The 19,510-nt window shown below is 33.2% G+C and overlaps 1 protein-coding gene across 2 annotated transcripts; it reads left to right on the top strand.

Moving 5' to 3' along the window:
• Positions 1 to 409: 409 nt before the first annotated feature.
• On the top strand, positions 410 to 15,944 carry LOC21406723 (DNA-directed RNA polymerase V subunit 1). 2 transcript variants are annotated; one of them, XM_024165327.1, is made up of 19 exons: positions 410 to 512; positions 1,193 to 1,258; positions 2,049 to 2,129; positions 2,528 to 2,654; positions 3,025 to 3,140; positions 3,725 to 3,778; positions 4,846 to 5,025; positions 6,451 to 6,609; positions 6,725 to 8,596; positions 8,727 to 8,902; positions 9,248 to 9,320; positions 9,473 to 9,594; positions 9,933 to 10,090; positions 10,484 to 10,755; positions 11,101 to 11,274; positions 11,391 to 11,531; positions 11,641 to 13,691; positions 14,542 to 14,656; positions 15,236 to 15,944. In XM_024165327.1, the coding sequence occupies exons 2-19, from the start codon at positions 1,250 to 1,252 to the stop codon at positions 15,527 to 15,529; spliced, it is 6,174 nt and encodes a 2,057-aa protein (XP_024021095.1). In that variant the 5' UTR covers positions 410 to 512; positions 1,193 to 1,249; the 3' UTR covers positions 15,530 to 15,944. The 2 variants fall into 2 exon arrangements, with proteins under 2 accessions (XP_024021095.1, XP_010095982.2); XM_010097680.2 differs by having other exon boundaries at positions 410 to 624.
• The last annotated feature ends 3,566 nt before the right edge of the window (positions 15,945 to 19,510 follow it).

Below are 19,510 nucleotides of genomic sequence, written 5' to 3'. Positions count from 1 at the left end.
GTTTTCTCCTTTCTCGATTAGAGAGAGAGAAACATAGATATTAATGGTTTTTTTACATCGAAAATAATCTCTTCATAAAATTATCAAACGTATTTTTAAAAATAATTTCTATCTGAGATTAAAAATATTTTTATTTTTATTTTTATATAAAAAAATAAAATTATTGTAGAACGAGCTCTAAACATTTCCGAAATTCTTCTTCTGGGGATGCATTGAATCGCAGTTCCATTTATACCCTCGGTTTGCTGACCAACCACAGACAGTATCCCACGCCGAGGAATGCGGTCAATGAGGACAATCTAGTAATTTCGATTCCAGGGAAGCTCACTCGCCAGTGGCGATTCCAAATGCTTCTTTCTTTCTTTCTTTCTTTCTTTCTTTTCTGCTCACAAATTGGAGTCATGCAAAAACCATTTTTCCCTCTCTAAAACCATTTCTTTGTCTCTCTCTCTCTCTCTCTCTCCTCTCTTTCTCTCTCCCAACAGAAAGTAACAGAGAAAAGAAAACGAAGGGTACGGCCATTTCATTCTCTTGGCACGCCTTATTACTTCTCTTCTCGAAGGGGGGAAAAAATGCTTTTAGAATCTTCGTTCAACGCTTTGCCGAAACCCATTTGTTTTTCAGGTTTTTTTTTTTTTGTTTTTGTTTTTGTTTTTTGAAGCGTAATTTGGGTTTTTAGGGTTTAACTCCGTGCGGTGCAGAGGATGCAGGAGCTGGAATTTTTTATTTTAACTTATTTTTTAATTTTTTTGGTGGTAAATGTTTTGCATTTTGCATTTTTGTGCGTTTGGTTGTTGAGAAAGTGAAAAACGAAAGTGCTGGTAAAATGGGTTTTCTGTTTTTGTTCTTTGTCAAATCTGTTAGTCTTCTTTTTGGACACTAAGGAAGAAAATGGTTTGCGGTGGGTTTGTTCAACCCTTTTTTCTTTGGTGGAAAGTGTTTTTCATTTTGCATTTTAGTGCGTTTGGTTCTCGAGAAACTGAGAAATGAAAATGCTGGTAAAAGGGTTTTCTGTTTCTTGTCTTTTCAAGTCTATAGTTTTCTTCTTGAACACTAAGGATGGAAATGGTTTCCATTGGTTTTGTTAAACCCATTTTTTTCTTTCGTTTTCTCTGAAACCAAACAGAGACTTTAATTTATTTAAATCTCACGCTATGACTCTGACTGCGCTTGCTGTGTTTTCTGTTTGCAGGGACTCTGCGTGGGGACATTTTCTCGTAGTTACAATTTGCGGTAAAAAAAGCGAACGATGACTCAGGTGACTTTACTTTTGCTCTTTTTGCATGTTTCTTTTGAGCGTTTGGTAGCTGAGAAAAGTGAAGGAAAATGTAGACCCCTTTCTTCTTTTTCCCCCGCATGAAAATATTAATTAAGAAGACAAAAAGTACATATCTGAGGAAGAAGATATGTGTGGAAGAAGAGCTAAAGCTCTTAGGAAACAAATTAGGGCTAAAGACAACTGTTTCTAAGCTAACAAGTAACCAAAATATTGTAATTTTTTGAAGTGTTCAAGAGAAAAGACCATTTTTAAAGGAGTTAGACTATGCAACCTATTTGGTCCAGAACAATACTGTTTACAAACAAAATGATTGTCATTACAAAATAGGCCTAGTTTTATTCGTTGTTACTCCTAACTGTCGTTGAACAGCTTTTACCCTTTTACTTTTTAGTAGCGTCCATCTTCATACTAGAATTATCAAAGCCATATGATGCTTGTCATTCTCTGTAGTAATATTTTCCGGCAAAATGTAAAAATTATTATTATTATTATTATTATTTTTTAATTTGAGTGGTGTAAAAATAGCTATCTGACCATTTTGAAGAAGTTAATAGTTCATGCTATTACTAGATTAAGCTTTCCCCTAATGCACATACCATAAGTGAAAATGCGTTCTACCTTTTGTCTTGGACCGGGGTTTTACATTGTGAAATCAGTCCTCTCTTATGCTAATGGTATTCATGTGTTCGAGTTACTTTAGATTATCCCATTTCTGTTAAGGTTTTATTTATTCTTTCTTGTAAAAGATGTTTTGTTTTGTATTTTATAGATGGAGGAAACCAATTTCTCAGACATTTATGAGGGGGAGATTGTAGGAATCAGATTTGGTTTGGCAAGTCATCGGGAAATTGTAAGTGGGAGTAACTTTCATCTAGTTGTTCTTTTATTGCCTCATTATTGGGAATGCAGAAGTAAACTCCAAAATAGTTTTATATTATGTAATATAGCTCGGCTAAGTACCTGCTTAATTACAGATTTGTAAATTTTAAAGTTGATATACATCCTTGCATACTTTAAGGCCCCGTTCATTTCACTGATTCGAGTTTAGAATTCTAGTTTTGCTACAGTAAAAAGTTCTTAAAAACAGTTACATCTAACTTTTTTGTTACAGCAGAAAGCTCTCACATAAAATCACATCTCAACTTGAATTAAAAGCTCGAATCAACAAACTAAACGGGCCCTAATACTTCCTAAACTAAAGCGTGATCATATTTTTTATTTTTTGTTTTTTGTTTTTGTTGGATGCAGTGTACAGCATCTGTTAGTGGATCATCTATAAGCCATGCTACACAACTTTCAAACCCTTTCCTTGGCCTGCCCCTAGAATTTGGAAAATGTGAATCTTGTGGTACTTCTGATCTTGGAAATTGTGAAGGTATGCAGCTGGTTCTCATCCATGTCTTTCTCACTTGTGTAAAGAAGTTCAATTTTAGAATAACTGATATGCAAACGTTTTCGTTTTAATGATTTATGAAATTTTATTTCCTTGGCACCGTGGTGGGAGTGCTTGCGTTTGCACCCGGGGTCCAAGGTTCGAATCCCGGAAACGGCCTCTCCTTCGGGGGGGTAAGGCCGCGTATATATGGGATTGAGCTTTCCCCCGAGCCTGTCATAGTACGGGAGCCTCTTTGGCACTAGGGTCCGCCTTTTTTTATTAAAAAGAAAGAAAAGGAGTTAACAAGCAAGTGACATACATTGATTACATAGCATATGTTTGGAAAAACTGACATATATGTTTTGGTCAGGTCATTTTGGATATATTGAGTTACCGGTACCAATATATCATCCCAGCCACGTTAGTGAATTGAAGAGAATGTTGAGCTTACTGTGCCTGAAGTGCTTAAAAATGAAAAAGAACAAGGTAATACCTGAGTTTTTCTCCAAATTTGTGAAGGTTATTGTAGAGTCATTGTTTTTTATTGAATTGAGAGTATAATACTATATTATTTAAAAAGAAAAGAGATATAATTTCCTTAACTAGTTTCTTATCTGAGTTTTTCTTCTATTGTTATTTATTATCATATCTTAAATAAATGAGAAAAGTGTACAACTGGCATTAGGGATCTCTAGCGCTTCTAAACTAGGTTAGCACATATTGTTAATTTAAAAACCAGAGGGTCTTTTTTAAACTATTCTAGCTCTGTGAAAGAGTTGCTTTATGTTTATTTCTCGTTTGATTTTGTGTATTTTTACAGCCACCTCGTTTTATATAAAAGATTAGAGTTAAAAGGTTGCAATTGGAAATTTATGAATTCACTGCTTGGTGATTCATGTTTGTATTATAAGGATTAGGGAATATATTGCTAGTTTTCCAGCCATTAGTTGTCACTTAAAGTCATTTTGACTGTATACATGTGTTTAGACTTTGAAGAGTACTTGTGGCCTACTTTATGGTTATATTATATATATGTTTATTTCCGTTCTAACTGTGGTTATACCTTTCAGTTTCCAGTCAAGAATGCTGGTATCGCCGAACAGTTGTTAGCTTCATGCTGTCAGGTGTGTATAAGTAGTTAAACTATTTTCTACTTGTTTTGAGTTTGAGGATGCTCTGATTTCTAATTGTATGAAACTATCTTGATTCTTTTTCACTGCACGTTATATTGGGGAACTATGGGTGCGTTTGGAATTGGTTTCAAAATGATTTTGTTTTCAATAAAAAGTAAAAATGAGATTGTTTTGAGAATCATTCTGGGACCTATTCTGAAATTGTGTTTGGTTGGTTTTTTAAGAGATTGCTTTGAGTATAATGAAAAAGTGAAATCTTGTTTATTAATTAATATATTATAATATTGTTGATAAGTACTAAAAAATGAAAAGAGAAAAGTGAAAACAACTTTCAACTGTTTTCTAATTCCTTCACAAAAACCATTCTTATTGTTTTCGTTTGCGTTTTCAAAATATTTGCTAAACAACGTCGTTTCGTTTTCATTTTCATTTTTTGCTTCTCGAAATACGTGAAAACCGTTTTAAAAAACGGTTCCAAACACGCACTATGTTATTCTTAACTCTCTACCTCTCTCTTAGTAAAATTTGTTGGGAAGAATATTTAATAGCAGAAATCATGGTATATGCTTTTGGATAGGTTTCATTGCCGTCTTCCAGTATATTTCAATATCTAATTTCTAGTTTGCAAATTCTGAAACTTTATCATTGGTTAAATTTGTACGCTCTAATCCATTTTTCTTTACATTATTGAGATGCTGTCATTCTTTGGTAAATAAAGAAAATTTATATAACACAACTTAGTGATGTAGCCGAGGGATTTGTATTACTTCGTGTTGATGATGGTGGGGATGTTGTTATTTTTGTTTTTATTATTACTCATTACTATTTTTGCCATAAAATGAAGCAAGAAAGTTAATTGTGTAGATGGCTTGTTTTAATATCTGAATCTTCATAGATAGTGGGCCGAGCTACATTACCATTTAATAAAAATTTCAATTTTCCGTTTCTTTCAAAAAAAAAAAAAAAAAATTCAATTTCTTAGAACATACCTCTGAGTATCAGTTTTTCTCATGATGCTTTTTCTTTCTTTCTTTTTTCTTATTTTTAATCTTGTGCAGGATGCCTCACAAGTCTCAATCGAAGAAGTTAAGAAAGATACTTATAGTCACTTGCGATTGAAGGTGCCATCTAACAAGAAATTACACGAGGGTTTTTGGAATTTCTTGGAAAGATATGGTTTTCGCTATGGTGGTTCTCCTGGAGAGGAGCTTTTAAGACGTACTCTGCTTCCTTGTGAGGTTTGTTCCTAATGCTCATGTTTATTGTTTATCTATGCTAATCCTTTAAAAAGGTGTAATTATTTTTGCTTGTTTGTGTTCAGGGATTTAGATTTTTAATCTTTGTTGCTCTACTTTTATGATTTATCTTTCTTTTGGAGATCTTTATGTTTGTTCCAGGAAGTTCAGTTCTTTCACATAATTCTCTTCACATATCTTTCATTTTTCAAAGTTGCAATTGGCAAACAACGACACACAGGGATCCCTAGTCATAGTAACTTTGTGAAGTAAACAGTCCTAGTATCTGTAAATGTTGTAATTTATTTCTTATCGTTTTTTATTGTTTGATGGGTTAGTTAGGTTGTGGCCTTTTTGCTTCGTTAGTTTTTTGTTGTCACAATGCGTATGATTGTAATAGATTTGGATGTATTTAAAGAAGATGTTGATGTGAATGCAATTAAATTGGCAAATGATTCATCGTTTTAAATGTTCTGTTGTGAACCGGTGATGCAAATAGAGCAATAACACTACTCCAAACACTCTGGAGTCTAACAGAAAACTGAGAAAGAAAGATTGAAAGCTGTAAAGTCTAGAAGCTCTTTTAAATGGAATGATTATAATCTGAAACGATTTAAGGTTTTCTCCTCTTTTGTTTTGTTTTGTTTCTTTTTTTTCCCCCTCATATATCCTTAGTGGTACCCTTTCTATAATAAACTTACCCCCCCAAACCAATAATAATAATAAAAAAAGAACAGAGAGAGAGAGGGTGAGAGACATGTGGAGTGTTTGGTATTTTTTTGGTTGTTTTTGAAAATGTTTCTGCTTTAGATAGCGTTTTGTTAGCAAATGCTTTAAAAACGAGAACGCAAACAAAAATGGTGATAATGGTTTTGGTTAAGGAAATAGAAAATAGTTTAAAGTAGTTTTCAGATTTCCGCATTTATTTTGCAAGGCATATAACTTAATACATGTTTTCAGAAACATACCCATACACAGTTTCAGTTTTTTCTTATACCTAAAATAATCTCTTAGAAAAAATAACCAAATGCAATTTCAGAAACAATCCTAGCACCATTCCCAAAAAATTTTCATTTCCATCTTCATTACTTGAACAAACGATTTTGAAAACACTACCCAACGAATTGCTGGTTTCCTAACTTGTGTATTTCAATAAAGAGTTTGGGAATTTTCCTTTAGCAATGTGATTATTGGATCAGAACCTTATTTGTTTGTGTGTGCATATATCTATTTATATTACCTTCTCCTGAGGATGGCTTGTTCCTTTATTTTTCTGTATTTTCTCTCCAATTTGTTTAATGACATATAGTGCAAGGCTTGATAGTGCAAGAGTTGTTTTTGTTTCTTGTAACAGTTGTTTGTGATTGTACTTGTGCTAAAAAAAATGTATTGGTTTTGATATATGTTTAATTTTGAAACTCCCAACAGGTCATGGAAATTTTCAAGAAAATCCCTGAAGAAACTAGAAAGAAGCTGGTTGGTAAAGGTTATTTTCCTCAAGATGGTTATATCCTTCAATATTTGCCTGTTCCTCCAAACTGTTTGAGTGTTCCTGAAATTTCTGATGGTATCACAATCATGTCAACGGTAAGAGAACAAACTAAACAGTTAGGTTGCCGAACTTGATTGTAATTATTTCTTGGTCGTTTTTTTAATAAATCTTTTTTGGTTTTTTGTTTTCCCATCAATTGCTGCGTTTTAGGATCCATCTACCTCCATGCTGAAGAAGGTTCTAAGGCAAGGAGAAATAATCAAAAGTTCAAGGAGTCAACCAAATTTTGAATCCCTTGAAGTTGAAGCTAATGAGTTGCAATCTATAGTCAATCAGTATCTTCAAGTTCGTGGTTCTGTGAAGGCGTCTCGTGATATAGATGCACGATTTGGGGTTAACAAGGAAGAGAAGAATTCTTCTAGAAAAGTATGGCTTGAGAAAATGAGGACATTGTTTATCAGAAAGGGTTCAGGCTTCTCTTCCCGCTCTGTGATCACTGGTGATGCATATAAAGCAGTCAATGAGGTTGGGATTCCGTATGAAATTGCTCGATGGATTACCTTTGAGGAGAAGGTTAGTTCTCACAATATGAAGTATCTGCAAGAGCTGGTAGACAACAAATTGTGCCTAACCTATAAGGATGGGTCATCAACATATTCGTTAAGGGAGGGGTCCAAAGGACATACATTTTTAAAACTAGGTCAAGTGGTTCATCGAAGGATCATGGATGGGGATATTGTTTTCATCAATAGGCCGCCAACAACTCATAAACATTCCCTACAAGCACTCAGAGTGTATGTACACGAGGATAATACAGTAAAAATAAACCCTCTTATTTGTGGACCCTTAAGTGCAGATTTTGACGGCGATTGTGTTCACTTATTTTATCCTCAGTCTCCTGCAGCAAAAGCAGAGGTTTTGGAGCTTTTTTCATTGGAGAAGCAAATCCTTAGTTCTCATAGTGGCGGTATGATATTACAGTTGGCATGCGACTCATTATTGTCTCTAAAGATTATGTTCAAGACATATTTTATGGACAAAATAGCAGCACAACAGTTGGTGATGTTTGCTTCATCTTCTTTACCACAACCTGCTTTTTGGCTGACTCATTCTGGTGACCCTTTTTGGACTGCCTTGCAAGTGTTGCAGACGGCTCTTCCTACATCATTGGACTGTTATGGGGATAGATTTCTTATTAAAGGAAGTGATATCTTGGTCCTCGATTTTAATAGAGATGTTTCTGTAATTAATGACATCGGGGCCTCTATTTGTTCTGAGAAAGGTTCTGAAGAAGTTCTGAAGTTCTTCAATGCTCTACAACCTCTGCTGATGGAAAATATTTTTGCACAAGGTTTTAGTGTGGGATTGGAAGATTTTTCCATATCGCAAGAGGTGATAAAAAATATTACAAAGGATATCCAGCTTATTTCTCCTTTGCTATACCACTTGAGGTCCACATACAATGAGCTGGTGGAGTTGCAATTGGAGAATCAAATTCGATTTGCTAAAGCTCCAGTTACGAATTTCATTCTGAAGTCATCAAGTATGGGTAATTTAATTGACCCTAAAAGTGATTCTGCAATTAACAAGGTAGTTCAACAAATTGGGTTCCTTGGCTTGCAAATCTCTGACCGAGGAAAATTTTATTCCAAGACATTGGTTGAGGATGTTTCCTGTCTTTACACAAGAAAATATCCCGAAAATGTAGACTATCCTTCTGCAGAACACGGATTAATTAGAAGCTGCTTTTTTCATGGTTTAGATCCATATGAAGAGATAGTTCATTCAATCTCTACTAGAGAAGTAATTGTGCGGTCATCAAGAGGATTAACTGAGCCTGGAACGTTGTTCAAGAACTTGATGGCTATTCTTCGAGATGTCGTCATTTGTTACGATGGAACTGTCAGAAATGTTTGCAGCAATTCTATCATTCAATTTGAATATGGCAGAGGAAGTGCTCGGAATTTATACCCTGCTGGTGAACCGGTTGGCGTGTTAGCTGCAACTGCAATGTCAAATCCCGCATATAAAGCAGTTCTTGATTCTAGCCCAAGCAGCAACTCTTCTTGGGAATTGATGAAGGTAATTTAAACTTTTGGGTAGTGAGTTTTGTTACGTTCTTGCTTTGTTTGAGTATAGTTGGACTTTGGTTTGTGGGAATGCATGATGTGGATGTTCTTGATAAAGTGGATTTGTAATTTGTGCTCTCCAGGAAATACTACTTTGCAAGGCTATTTTCAGAAATGAGCTTATTGATCGCCGTGTAATTTTATATTTGAATCACTGTGGTTGTGGAAGAAAGTATTGCCGAGAACAAGCTACATATTTGGTTCAGAATCAACTGAAAAAAGTCAGTCTTAAAGATACCGCAGTGGAGTTCATGATTGAGTATGTTCTTTTCCCTACCTTAATTATGTTATATTTCGTATTTGTGTCTACATTTGTTTTGTATTTTCCTTTGGTTTGTCTCGACTTTTTGACTTTTGACCATGTTTCAGTTCTTGATAGCTTTCTCCTCCGCCCCCCCAATTTTGTGCATAATAGACATAAACGTGATATGTAGATTAGGGATTTTGATACACATTGATTCTGCATAAGAAATGGAATGAAATTTAAATGCGCTAGATGTATGGTGATTGATTCGGTGATTGATTCTGTGCGTAATAAATGGAGGGAAATTTAAATGTGCTAGATGTATGATGATTCTTATGTTGATGTGATTATTGTCTGCAGATACAAAAATCAGTCTTCTTTTTCTGCTGTTGATATGAATGCAGGCCTTGTAGGTCATATTCATCTCAATGAGGTTGGCACAACTATTTTTCCAAATATCTTTAGTTTTTGTTTTCTCAATTCTTAACTGCTATTAATTGATTCTTTTTTCTTTTCTTTTCTTTTCTTTTTTTAATTTTTTTTTTGAGAGTATAACTTTTGACTAACTTGTGCTGTATTAAATAGGTGCTGTTAAAAGAGATGGATATTGGTATGAATGAGATTCTTCAAAAATGTGAAGAGGCTATTAATTCAGTTCGGAAGAAGAAATTAGGTAAACATTTGAAGAAAGCAGTTCTATCCGTCAGGTTAGTGTTGTATTCGACATGCGTGATCTTTTATGTTATTAAGAGAAGTTTCTATTGTGAAGAAAAATAAAAAGAATAAAAGAAGTCTCTACATATGTGGATCTGAAACGCCAGTCATCATTGAATATTCACCTCAGAAGTCAGGCCTTATATATTGAAGCAAATTCCTTTTATTTCAGTATATTTTTAGTCAATTAAGATTGTTATAATACTTCTATTAAGTTATATAATAACCTTCTGTGTTCTTGTGTCGTCTGAGTCATCTATTGGTATTACTTTGTAGACGTCATTATACAATTGGTAGAGACAACTTATGATCAGTGCTTTCTCCCTTGCAGTGAATGTTGCACTTTCCATAAATCTGGTTTGGATGGAACATCTGAATTCCCATGCTTATTAATTTCTATTCGCGAGAATATGAATGATACGCTTGAGGAATCTTCAAAGATTCTTGCCGACTCAATTTGCCCATTTCTTTTGGAAACAATAATCAAAGGTGACTTGAAAAGTAGTTCTATTTCAGACTTGGCTTTATTTGCTATACTCTAGCAGTAATTATCATCTAAAAAAACATTTTTTTTTTGTTTGTTCTGGAGATACATTCTTCTCCTTTTTGTTCTTTTACTTTTTCTATATCTATTAATGACAGTTCAATATACTTGTGAAAAGATTCATAGAATCAATCGTCTCGTAGTCTTTGAATTTGTTTCTCCACTTGCTTCTTGCTGTCTGGCTTGTGTGACGCGCTACCTAAGTTTTCTCACTTTTTGGGAACTTAATAGAAGAGTGATGGTTAACGATCATTTGTGTTGTCTTCGATGATATGGAAGGGTAAAGCTATCACTAATTTAATGTCAACTATTGGGATTTTGGTCCATTGAATAATTAGGTGACTCTCGGATTTCGTCAGCAAAGATTACGTGGCTTAGTTCAGATACAACTTCAATAAGGAGTCCACAGAATTCTGACATGGGTGAATTGGCCGTTGATGTTGTTTTGGATAAATCAGCAATCAAGCGAAGTGGAGATGCATGGAGGATAGTCATTGACTCTTGTCTTCCTGTATTGCATTTAATTGATACTAGGCGTTCTATTCCATACGGCATTAAACAAATCCAGGAATTGCTAGGAATTTCTTGTGCTTTCGATCAAGCGGTTCAGGTAATATTATGCTAAACTCTTTTAACTGGACTTTGCTGTGTAACTAACTCTAATAGAACTCCTTTTTTTTTCCTGCATAAGAAAAATATGTTTTTTCTTTCTTAATATTTGATCTCCGTCATAGCCTTACTTTTCTCATGACCGCTTGAAAAATTTCATAATTTAATAAAGTGCTCTTTTTAACGTTTTACTTATTTTTGGCTTCCTTTGTTGTGTCAAACCTTCTCTGTTAACCTAGTGTATATCATATGAAGTTAGTCTATTCACCCAGGAAAGTGGAATCTGTTGACCCAATTGTATATGAGATAGCTTATTTGAGTTACATTTTTGTTGTTGACTTTATAGCGCCTTTCAACATCGGTATCAATGGTGAGCAAAGGCGTTCTCAAAGAGCATCTCATCCTCTTGGCAAACAGTATGACATATGCTGGAAATTTGATTGGCTTCAATTCTGGTGGTTATAAGGCGCTAACTCGGTCATTGAATGTTCAAGTTCCATTTACTGAAGCTACACTAATTGTAAGAAATTGAAATTTTGTCTAATTTATTGAAGGAATAATAATAATTGTGCTTTGGCCATTGTGATGGATGAATATCAAATTTTTTCTCATTTCACATTTTTTCTATTGTTTAAGACACCAAAAAGATGTTTTGAGAGGGCAGCTGAAAAGTGTCATGTGGATTCTTTGACGAGCATAGTTGCGTCATGTTCTTGGGGTAAGCACGTTGCAGTTGGTACTGGCTCAAGGTTTGATATCCTCTGGGACACAAGAAAGGTATTCGTGAATTTAGTGTCTTGCTGTTTTAGTCATTTTAACTTTTATTCAACTCTTTTATCAGCTGCTGGAATAGTTTACATATCATTTTGCTTCTCTTCTTTGCCAGGTGGAATTTAATCAAGCGGGTGGAGTTGATGTCAACAATTTTCTTCATATGGTGAGCACTGCATATGGAGAAGAAGCAAGCACTGCCTGTCTAGGTGAAGAAATTGATGATTTGATGCCAGGAGACGACATTGCAGAGTTGTGTCTCTCACCAGAAAACTTCAATTCTGACAGGCCAGTCTTTGAAGATATTGATGAATTTCAGGATATTTCAGAAAAGGATTTACCTGGGAAATCGAGTTGGGATAATCTGTCATCTTTCAGATCTGGGTCTAGCAGTGGTAAGGAATGGGGCTCTAATAATAATGTTGGAACTAAGTATGATGTTGGGTCTAGTTGGGGAACGGCAAATAAAGAAGAACAAGAGGTGATCCCGTCTAAAGGCGAGCCCGATAATTCCTGGTCAAATGGTTGGGAAAATAAAAACTCTGGACGTATGGAGCTTGAAACAATGAAGTCTGATTGGAGAGGAGACGCAGATGAAAGACATAATCCCTTTTCTTCAAAACCCCAAGAGTCGTCTAAGAGATCTGATGTTTGGGATGCCACTCCTGGGTGGGGTACAAATACAGCATCGGAAAAGGTTTCATCTAGTACAGGGTGGAATTCTGAAAATATTTCATCTGGTGCGGGATGGAGTAAAGCGGATTCAGATAACAGCCATGCCAAAGGGTGGAATTCTGAAAATATTTCATCTGGTGCGGGATGGAGTAAAGCGGGTTCAGATAACAGCCATGCCAAAGGGTGGAAGTCTGAAAATATTTCATCTGGTGCGGGATGGAGTAAAGCGGATTCAGATAACAGCCATGCCAAAGGGTGGAATTCTGAAAATATTTCATCTGGTGCGGGATGGAGTAAAGCGGGTTCAGATAACAGCAGCCATGCCAAAGGGTGGAATTCTGAAAATATTTCATCTGGTGCGGGATGGAGTAAAGCGGATTCAGATAACAGCCATGCCAAAGGGTGGAATTCTGAAAATATTTCATCTGGTGCGGGATGGAGTAAAGCGGGTTCAGATAACAGCCATGCCAAAGGGTGGAATTCTGAAAATATTTCATCTGGTGCGGGATGGAGTAAAGCGGGTTCAGATAACAGCAGCCATGCCAAAGGGTGGAATTCTGAAAATATTTCATCTGGTGCGGGATGGAGTAAAGAGGATTCAGATAACAGCCATGCTAAAGGGTGGAATTCTGAAAATATTTCATCTGGTGCGGGATGGAGTAAAGCGGGTTCAGATAACAGCCATGCCAAAGGGTGGAATTCTGAAAATATTTCATCTGGTGCACGATGGAGTAAAGCGGATTCAGATAACACCCATGCCAAATCTACTGATTGGAACACCACGTCTGACAGAACAAAGACGATGACAAAAAATACTTGGTCTGGATGGCATGGAGAAAAATCTGAAAAGGAAGATATCCTCAGTACAAAATCCCAACAAGATTTACCAAGAAACAGTGATTGGGGAGCTGTGTCGAATCGAGAAAACAATGCTGAACGTGCTTATGAGTTTGTTTCTAAGGACCAGCCCTTGCCCGATCAAGTAAGCGAGCCTTGCGACTGGGATAACAAGTTGACTCCCCAAAAAGCAGTATCTGGTTGGCTTTCTTCAAATGATGAAGGGTGGACCAAAGATGCAAATTCATCAGAGAGGAAGGAACCTACTGACTCTCCTGTTGTATATAATTCATGGGAAAAGAGAACGTCTTCTGAAATTTCTCAAAATGTGGAATCAGCTAGTTTCAATAGTTGGCTACCACGTGCTGGAGATGGTGGTGAAGTTGAAAAACCTAATGAGTGGGTAAAGAAAAGTGGGTCATTCAAGAAAAATCATGGTGAGACGTCAGGGGGTTGGGGTTCAGATTCTGGTGACTGGAAGATAAAGAAGAATCACCCTGGTAAATTTCCTAGGATGAACAATGACAATACCTCGGTCAGACTATTTACAGAAACAAGACAGAGATTGGATCTGTTCACATCTGAGGAACAAGATGCCCTCTCTCTCATTGAACCAACCATGAAGTCCATCAGAAGAATTATGCATAAGTCTGGGTACGCTTCTAACCGAGAATCTTTAAAATTGAGTCCCCTCTCTCTCTCTCTCTCTCTCTTTTGATATCCAGAAATCCCTGAAGCCACTTTATGAGCCCGATTTTGAAACTGGAGCCTTCTGCAAGCCTAGAATCTTTGAAAATTGAGTCACTCTAAATGGCAATTACCTTCTTCTTCTTCTTCTCTTTTTTTAAAATTTTGTTTCTATTTTTTTTTTTTTAAGAAAACCAAGATACAATGAAAATTGGCCGTTATATCACACAAATAGGAAACTATTCTGGTCTTTCTTCTACGTCTCGCAACAAATTAATAATAGAGCCTTTTGGGGTATTGCAACTTTTTAAATTTGGGAATTTGATATCCCACTTTCAGGACTTAGGACGGGGAGAAATAGATTGGGTCTTGATTCATGAATCATGTTAGTAATGCAGTTCTTCATGAATCGTGATCTTTTTCCTTAGTTCTGAAGATCAAGTTCAACCAGCCTTGGACTAGGTTTTGTTTCTTTTTCATTGTGATCTGAGTGGATGTTGGCTCGTTAACTGTTTAAGGGATATATTTTACCCGTACTGTTTTTATCTTGTCCACTTTTGGCCAGTTAAGTGGAACCAGGGTATTCTGTTTGCTGTTAGCTCATGAAATTTGTCTCATGGTCTGTAATTTTATTTTGGAGCATTGTCACCAGATAGTGCCCGTTTTAGTTTGGTGTCTTGTTCTTCAATTTCATCATCCGCACCTCTTTTGTTATCTAAAATATTTTATTTGCTTGGCACAAGTAACAACCATGTTGGTGTTTTTCATGTTGTTTTTATCGATCTTAATTCTTATGTTTATCGATTGTTGTACATAGGTACAATGATGGGGACCCAATTCGACCTGAAGATCAATCATTTATAATTGACAATGTCTTCAATTACCATCCTGATAAAGCTGCTAAAATGGGTAGCGGAATCGATCATCTTATGGTATGTACATATGTTGTGTGTGTGCGTGTGTATGATTAGTATATCTTTTGATTTCTTTATCATGTGTTCATGTCATTCGCTATTGAAACAGAATATACATATATAGATGCATCTCAATTTGATGAATTAGATAACGGAATCTTTTCTTCATATGGGGGGTTTGAAAACCATAGTGCTATGAGGGTTAGATCTTGTTTAGCTTGGAACCCTTAAACCTTGTTTAGCTTTTTCCTACAACGTTCCATGGTAGGTTAGATCTTCATCTTCAATTAGAGAATTGCATTAAGCATTTTAGCATGAATTTAGTCTTGTTAGTTTTTGAAATTTGTTGTGGGGTGGACAAGTACGAGGGAAGACCGGTGTCTAGACCTAGCAGCTAGTACTTCTGAAAAGCCCACCCAAGGTGGGATTTTTTTTTTCTTCTCTCTAGAATTAAGGAAAACCTCTTTTTTATTTTTTTAATCTTAATTTACAAACTTGCTTCTTCGGCATGGATTTTTGTTTTGTGAGAATTAAACATTATTCTATATATATGGAGGCTTCCGTGTCATATTCAAGCAACTTAAATTGGCATTACAGATTAGTAGGCACAGCAGTTTCCAGGATAGCAGGTGCTTGTATGTAGTCTCAACTGATGGTCGTAAAGAAGATTTTTCATACCGAAAATGCCTGGGCAACTTAATCAAGAGCAGGTTCCCGGATGTGGCTGATGAGTTCCTTGACAAGTATTTTAGGAAACCCAAACCCGGAGGGAATCAAGATCGGATCTCGACCCCGGAGCCAGCGTGGAACAACACCCAGGCTCCCACCCCAGAGCCGTCGGGGAACACCATGGCTCCGACCCCGGAGCCATCTGAGATAGAGAAGATGTAATTGGCTTAACATTGCATTCCTTTCATTTGGGTGTTTATTTAGGACCTTCTTTCGTTACATCAGATTGTAAATACATGCGGGTTTTCCCCCATCTGCCGTTTTTATTTGTACATACTAGCAGATGGTCTTGTAATTATCAGCTCCACCAGTTATCCGTGTTTTTTTTTTGCTTTTTTGTTTTTTCAAGTCATCTTATGATTGTAGAACATGATATGATTTAGGTGAAAAAAAAAAACCCAGAACAGGATGAGTTCAAAGTTGAGAAAATCAGAACGCTGATCTATTGAAGGACCTTCACTAGACAGATAAAAATCGGTTGTAAACTGTGATAAAAATCGGTTGTAAAGTGTTCTGTTTTTATCCATGAAGTCCATTTCTGACTGGTTAGGTTTCAAACGAGAGAATGAAATCCATTTCTTTTCCACATTTCTCTAATCTCTTGAGCCAAAGATCTTTCTAGTGCAGCATTTATGCGATTATTTCACCTCTAGTCAGGTTTCTTATTATTTGAATCATTAAAAGTGCAAGTCAAACCCACTTTTATCAATTTTTATGTACATAATATTTATTAAATTTTCAATCCCTTTTTAAGAATAGAAGGTTTTAAGTGCCAAATTTAAAGAATTTGGAGGTGGTTTCTCCAAAGTTAAAAGTAGAAGGATTAAAATGTTACCACTAAAGAGTTTAGGGACCAAAATGTAAATAACTCTATTTTTTCCCCTAATACATTGTCCTTTCCTTTTTGAGTTGCACAACGATCACGTGCCACATTAAAATTCTGAATTAACATAACATCTTCAATGCAAATGTTAATATTAATTGTATATTTGATAATAAAAAGTAAGATATAACATATTATTTTTTATTTGTGCTTTAATATATAATATTATTTGAAATATTAAAAATATATATTTCTTATAATTAATTAGGAATTTCTTTGATGTGACCCTATTTTTTAGACCACAGGGAGTCCAAGTAAAAAATGAAATTGACTCAACTCTCATTGGCTGACAAAGTGCATGTACATTATATATTGGTTTAGTTTAGTATTGCTGTAGATTTTAGAAAAATTGATTTTAGATGTGTTGAAAGAAAAAACAGCTGAGTGTTTGGTAAACTATAATTATAATAGCTGTGCTTGTTCTAAAATCAGTGTAATAATATTTGATAAATTATGAGGTTGAATTGATATGGATAGTTAAAAATTACGACTATATTATATTATATTATAATATAATATATATAATTACAATATATTATATTTAATATAATAAAAAACTATTAATATATAATATATTATATAATTATGATATAGAATCTAATAATAATATTAAAATAATAACTGAAATAATTAAAAATTATGATTATATTGTACATAATATAAGATATAATTACAATGTAATGTACATATATTATTATATTTAATGTAATATAATAAAACTATTATTAAATAACATATTATATAATAATGATATAATATAATAATATTATTAAAATGGTTAATAAAATTACAATATTATAAAACACATTATAATATTACATAAGAAATATTTGCAGTTATAATATAATTAAAAATTATAATTATATTATATTATAATATAATATAATAATTATCATATTATATTCAATAAATATATTGTAACTAATATATTATATAACTATAATGTGTAATATGATAAAATAATAATATTAGTGTTATTAATATAATTATGATATTATTTGTTATAATATTATTATTATATTATATATTATTATATTATATTATGGCTTAGTTTGGTATTGCTTTTCTCTTCTAAAATCAGCTTCTGCTTGTAGCAAAAGTTAATTTTAGTGTTTGGTAAATATTCTCAAAAGTGCCTTTTAAAGAATTTTTCAAGAATTTACAGCCAAAATCAGAAGCAGCCTAAAGACAACTTTAGCTTTTAGATTGTGCGGGAATTAACATAGTACAATTAATAAAACTTTCATAATATCCATAATACCCCTAATGAAATTTAAAATTTACAATCTTCCCAATATAAAATTGATACTGATAATATAATATAATATAATATTGTAAGAAATAATATCATAATTATATTAATAACTCTAATATTATTATTTTATCATATAATATGATATTATAATAATATTATAATTATTTTAATAATATGATATTATAATTATAATATGATATTGTAATTATTATTTTATAACATATTATATATTATATATATTATATTGTATTGATATAATTATATTTATTATATTAATAATAATACAATAATATTATTACATTATTATTATATATTGTCTCTGGTTAGGCACCTGGAAAGTGCCTATCTGGAACAACAGCTGTATAATTCTGTATAAATCGTGTATATTTACATTTAAAGTCGTGTATGTTAAGTTATAAGAAACGATAATGTATATTAATCCTCAAAACATGTATTTTTTATAGCAATTAGTGAGCACATAGCATGAAAATATGTATATTGGTTGATTTGTTGTATTTCATGATAAATATACACGAATTACATGTAAATATACACAATTTACATGTAAATATACATGATTTATGCATAAACATATAACTGTCGTTCCGGTCAGACACTTTCCAAGTGCCTGACAGGAGACCTTGTATTAGACACATTATGGTTATATAATATATTAATTATAATATATTTATTTAATACAATATAATAATGATAATATAATATAATATATTATAATATGATATAATTGTAATTTTTAATTATATTATAACGAAAATATTAATATTTTTTATGTAATATTATAATATGTTTTATAATATTGTAATTATATTAACTATTTTAATAATATTATTATATTCTATATCATAATTATATTATATATTATATAATTATAGTGTTTTGTATTATATTAAAATTAAATATATTATATTATACTTTAATATAATATAATTGTTATTTTTAATTATTTTAGTTATTATTTTAATAATATTATTATTTTCTATATCATAATTATAGAATATATTATATAATAATAGTTTTTTATTATATTAAATATAATAATAAATATATATTATATTGTAATTATATATATTATATTATAATATAATCGTATTTTTTTACTATTTACAGCAATTTAATCTCATAATTTATCAAACGTTATTACACTGATTTTAGAAGCAGCACAGCTATTATAATTATAATTTACTAAACACTCAACTATTTTTTGTAACTGTTTCTTCCTTCAATACAGTTAAAAGTAATTTTTTTAAAATCTAGAGCACTACCGAACTAACTATTTATATACGAGTTTAAATTTTAAATTTGAAAGATTGTAAATTTTTTTTATTTACCTTTAATTTAATTTCTTAATTTCCCATTTTTTTCGTTGATTCGAGTTTTATTACAGTAAAAAACTCTCAGAAACAATCACATTTAACTTTTTTATTATAATAAAAAATTTTCACACAACATCACATCTTAATTCGAATTAGCGAACCGAACGAGCCTGCCCTAAAATATAAAATGTGGGTAATGCGAAGTCACAAAAAACTGTCAATTCCATCGTCAAGCACAAATCCATCCTTCTTTGTTGAAGATCCAAGAACCAGGCATCATCATTGACGACCTCGCCGTCCGGCGAAACTCATAACGTGGACTATTAGTTCGGCGTCTACCTAAATTAAGGCTGAGCGATAGAATCGGAGTCAATCCCTTTTCTCAACAAACTCAAATGAAGATCACGAGTATGTGAAGGATAAAGTAGAGAACAGTGTGAAGTGGAAAAAGGTGATGGAGACGGATGGAAGGGAGAAGTAGAGATCTATTCTTTTTTTTTTTCTGGGCGTAGATGTCTTGGCAAAGTACATAGATGATTGTTTTTTTTTTTTTTTTTTAAATAGAGAAATTGTTGGCTTCTTCATCCTTCTTTCTGTTATGTGTTTGTTCTACAGATCTACCATGAAAAAAAAAAAAAAAACTAAAACTATTTGTTAAAAAAATGGAAAAG

This window comes from Morus notabilis, unplaced genomic scaffold (genome assembly GCF_000414095.1).
Source record: "Morus notabilis unplaced genomic scaffold, ASM41409v2 Scaffold179, whole genome shotgun sequence".
NCBI classification, from domain to species: domain Eukaryota; kingdom Viridiplantae; phylum Streptophyta; class Magnoliopsida; order Rosales; family Moraceae; genus Morus; species Morus notabilis.
This window is presented reverse-complemented; position numbering and strand designations above follow the sequence as displayed.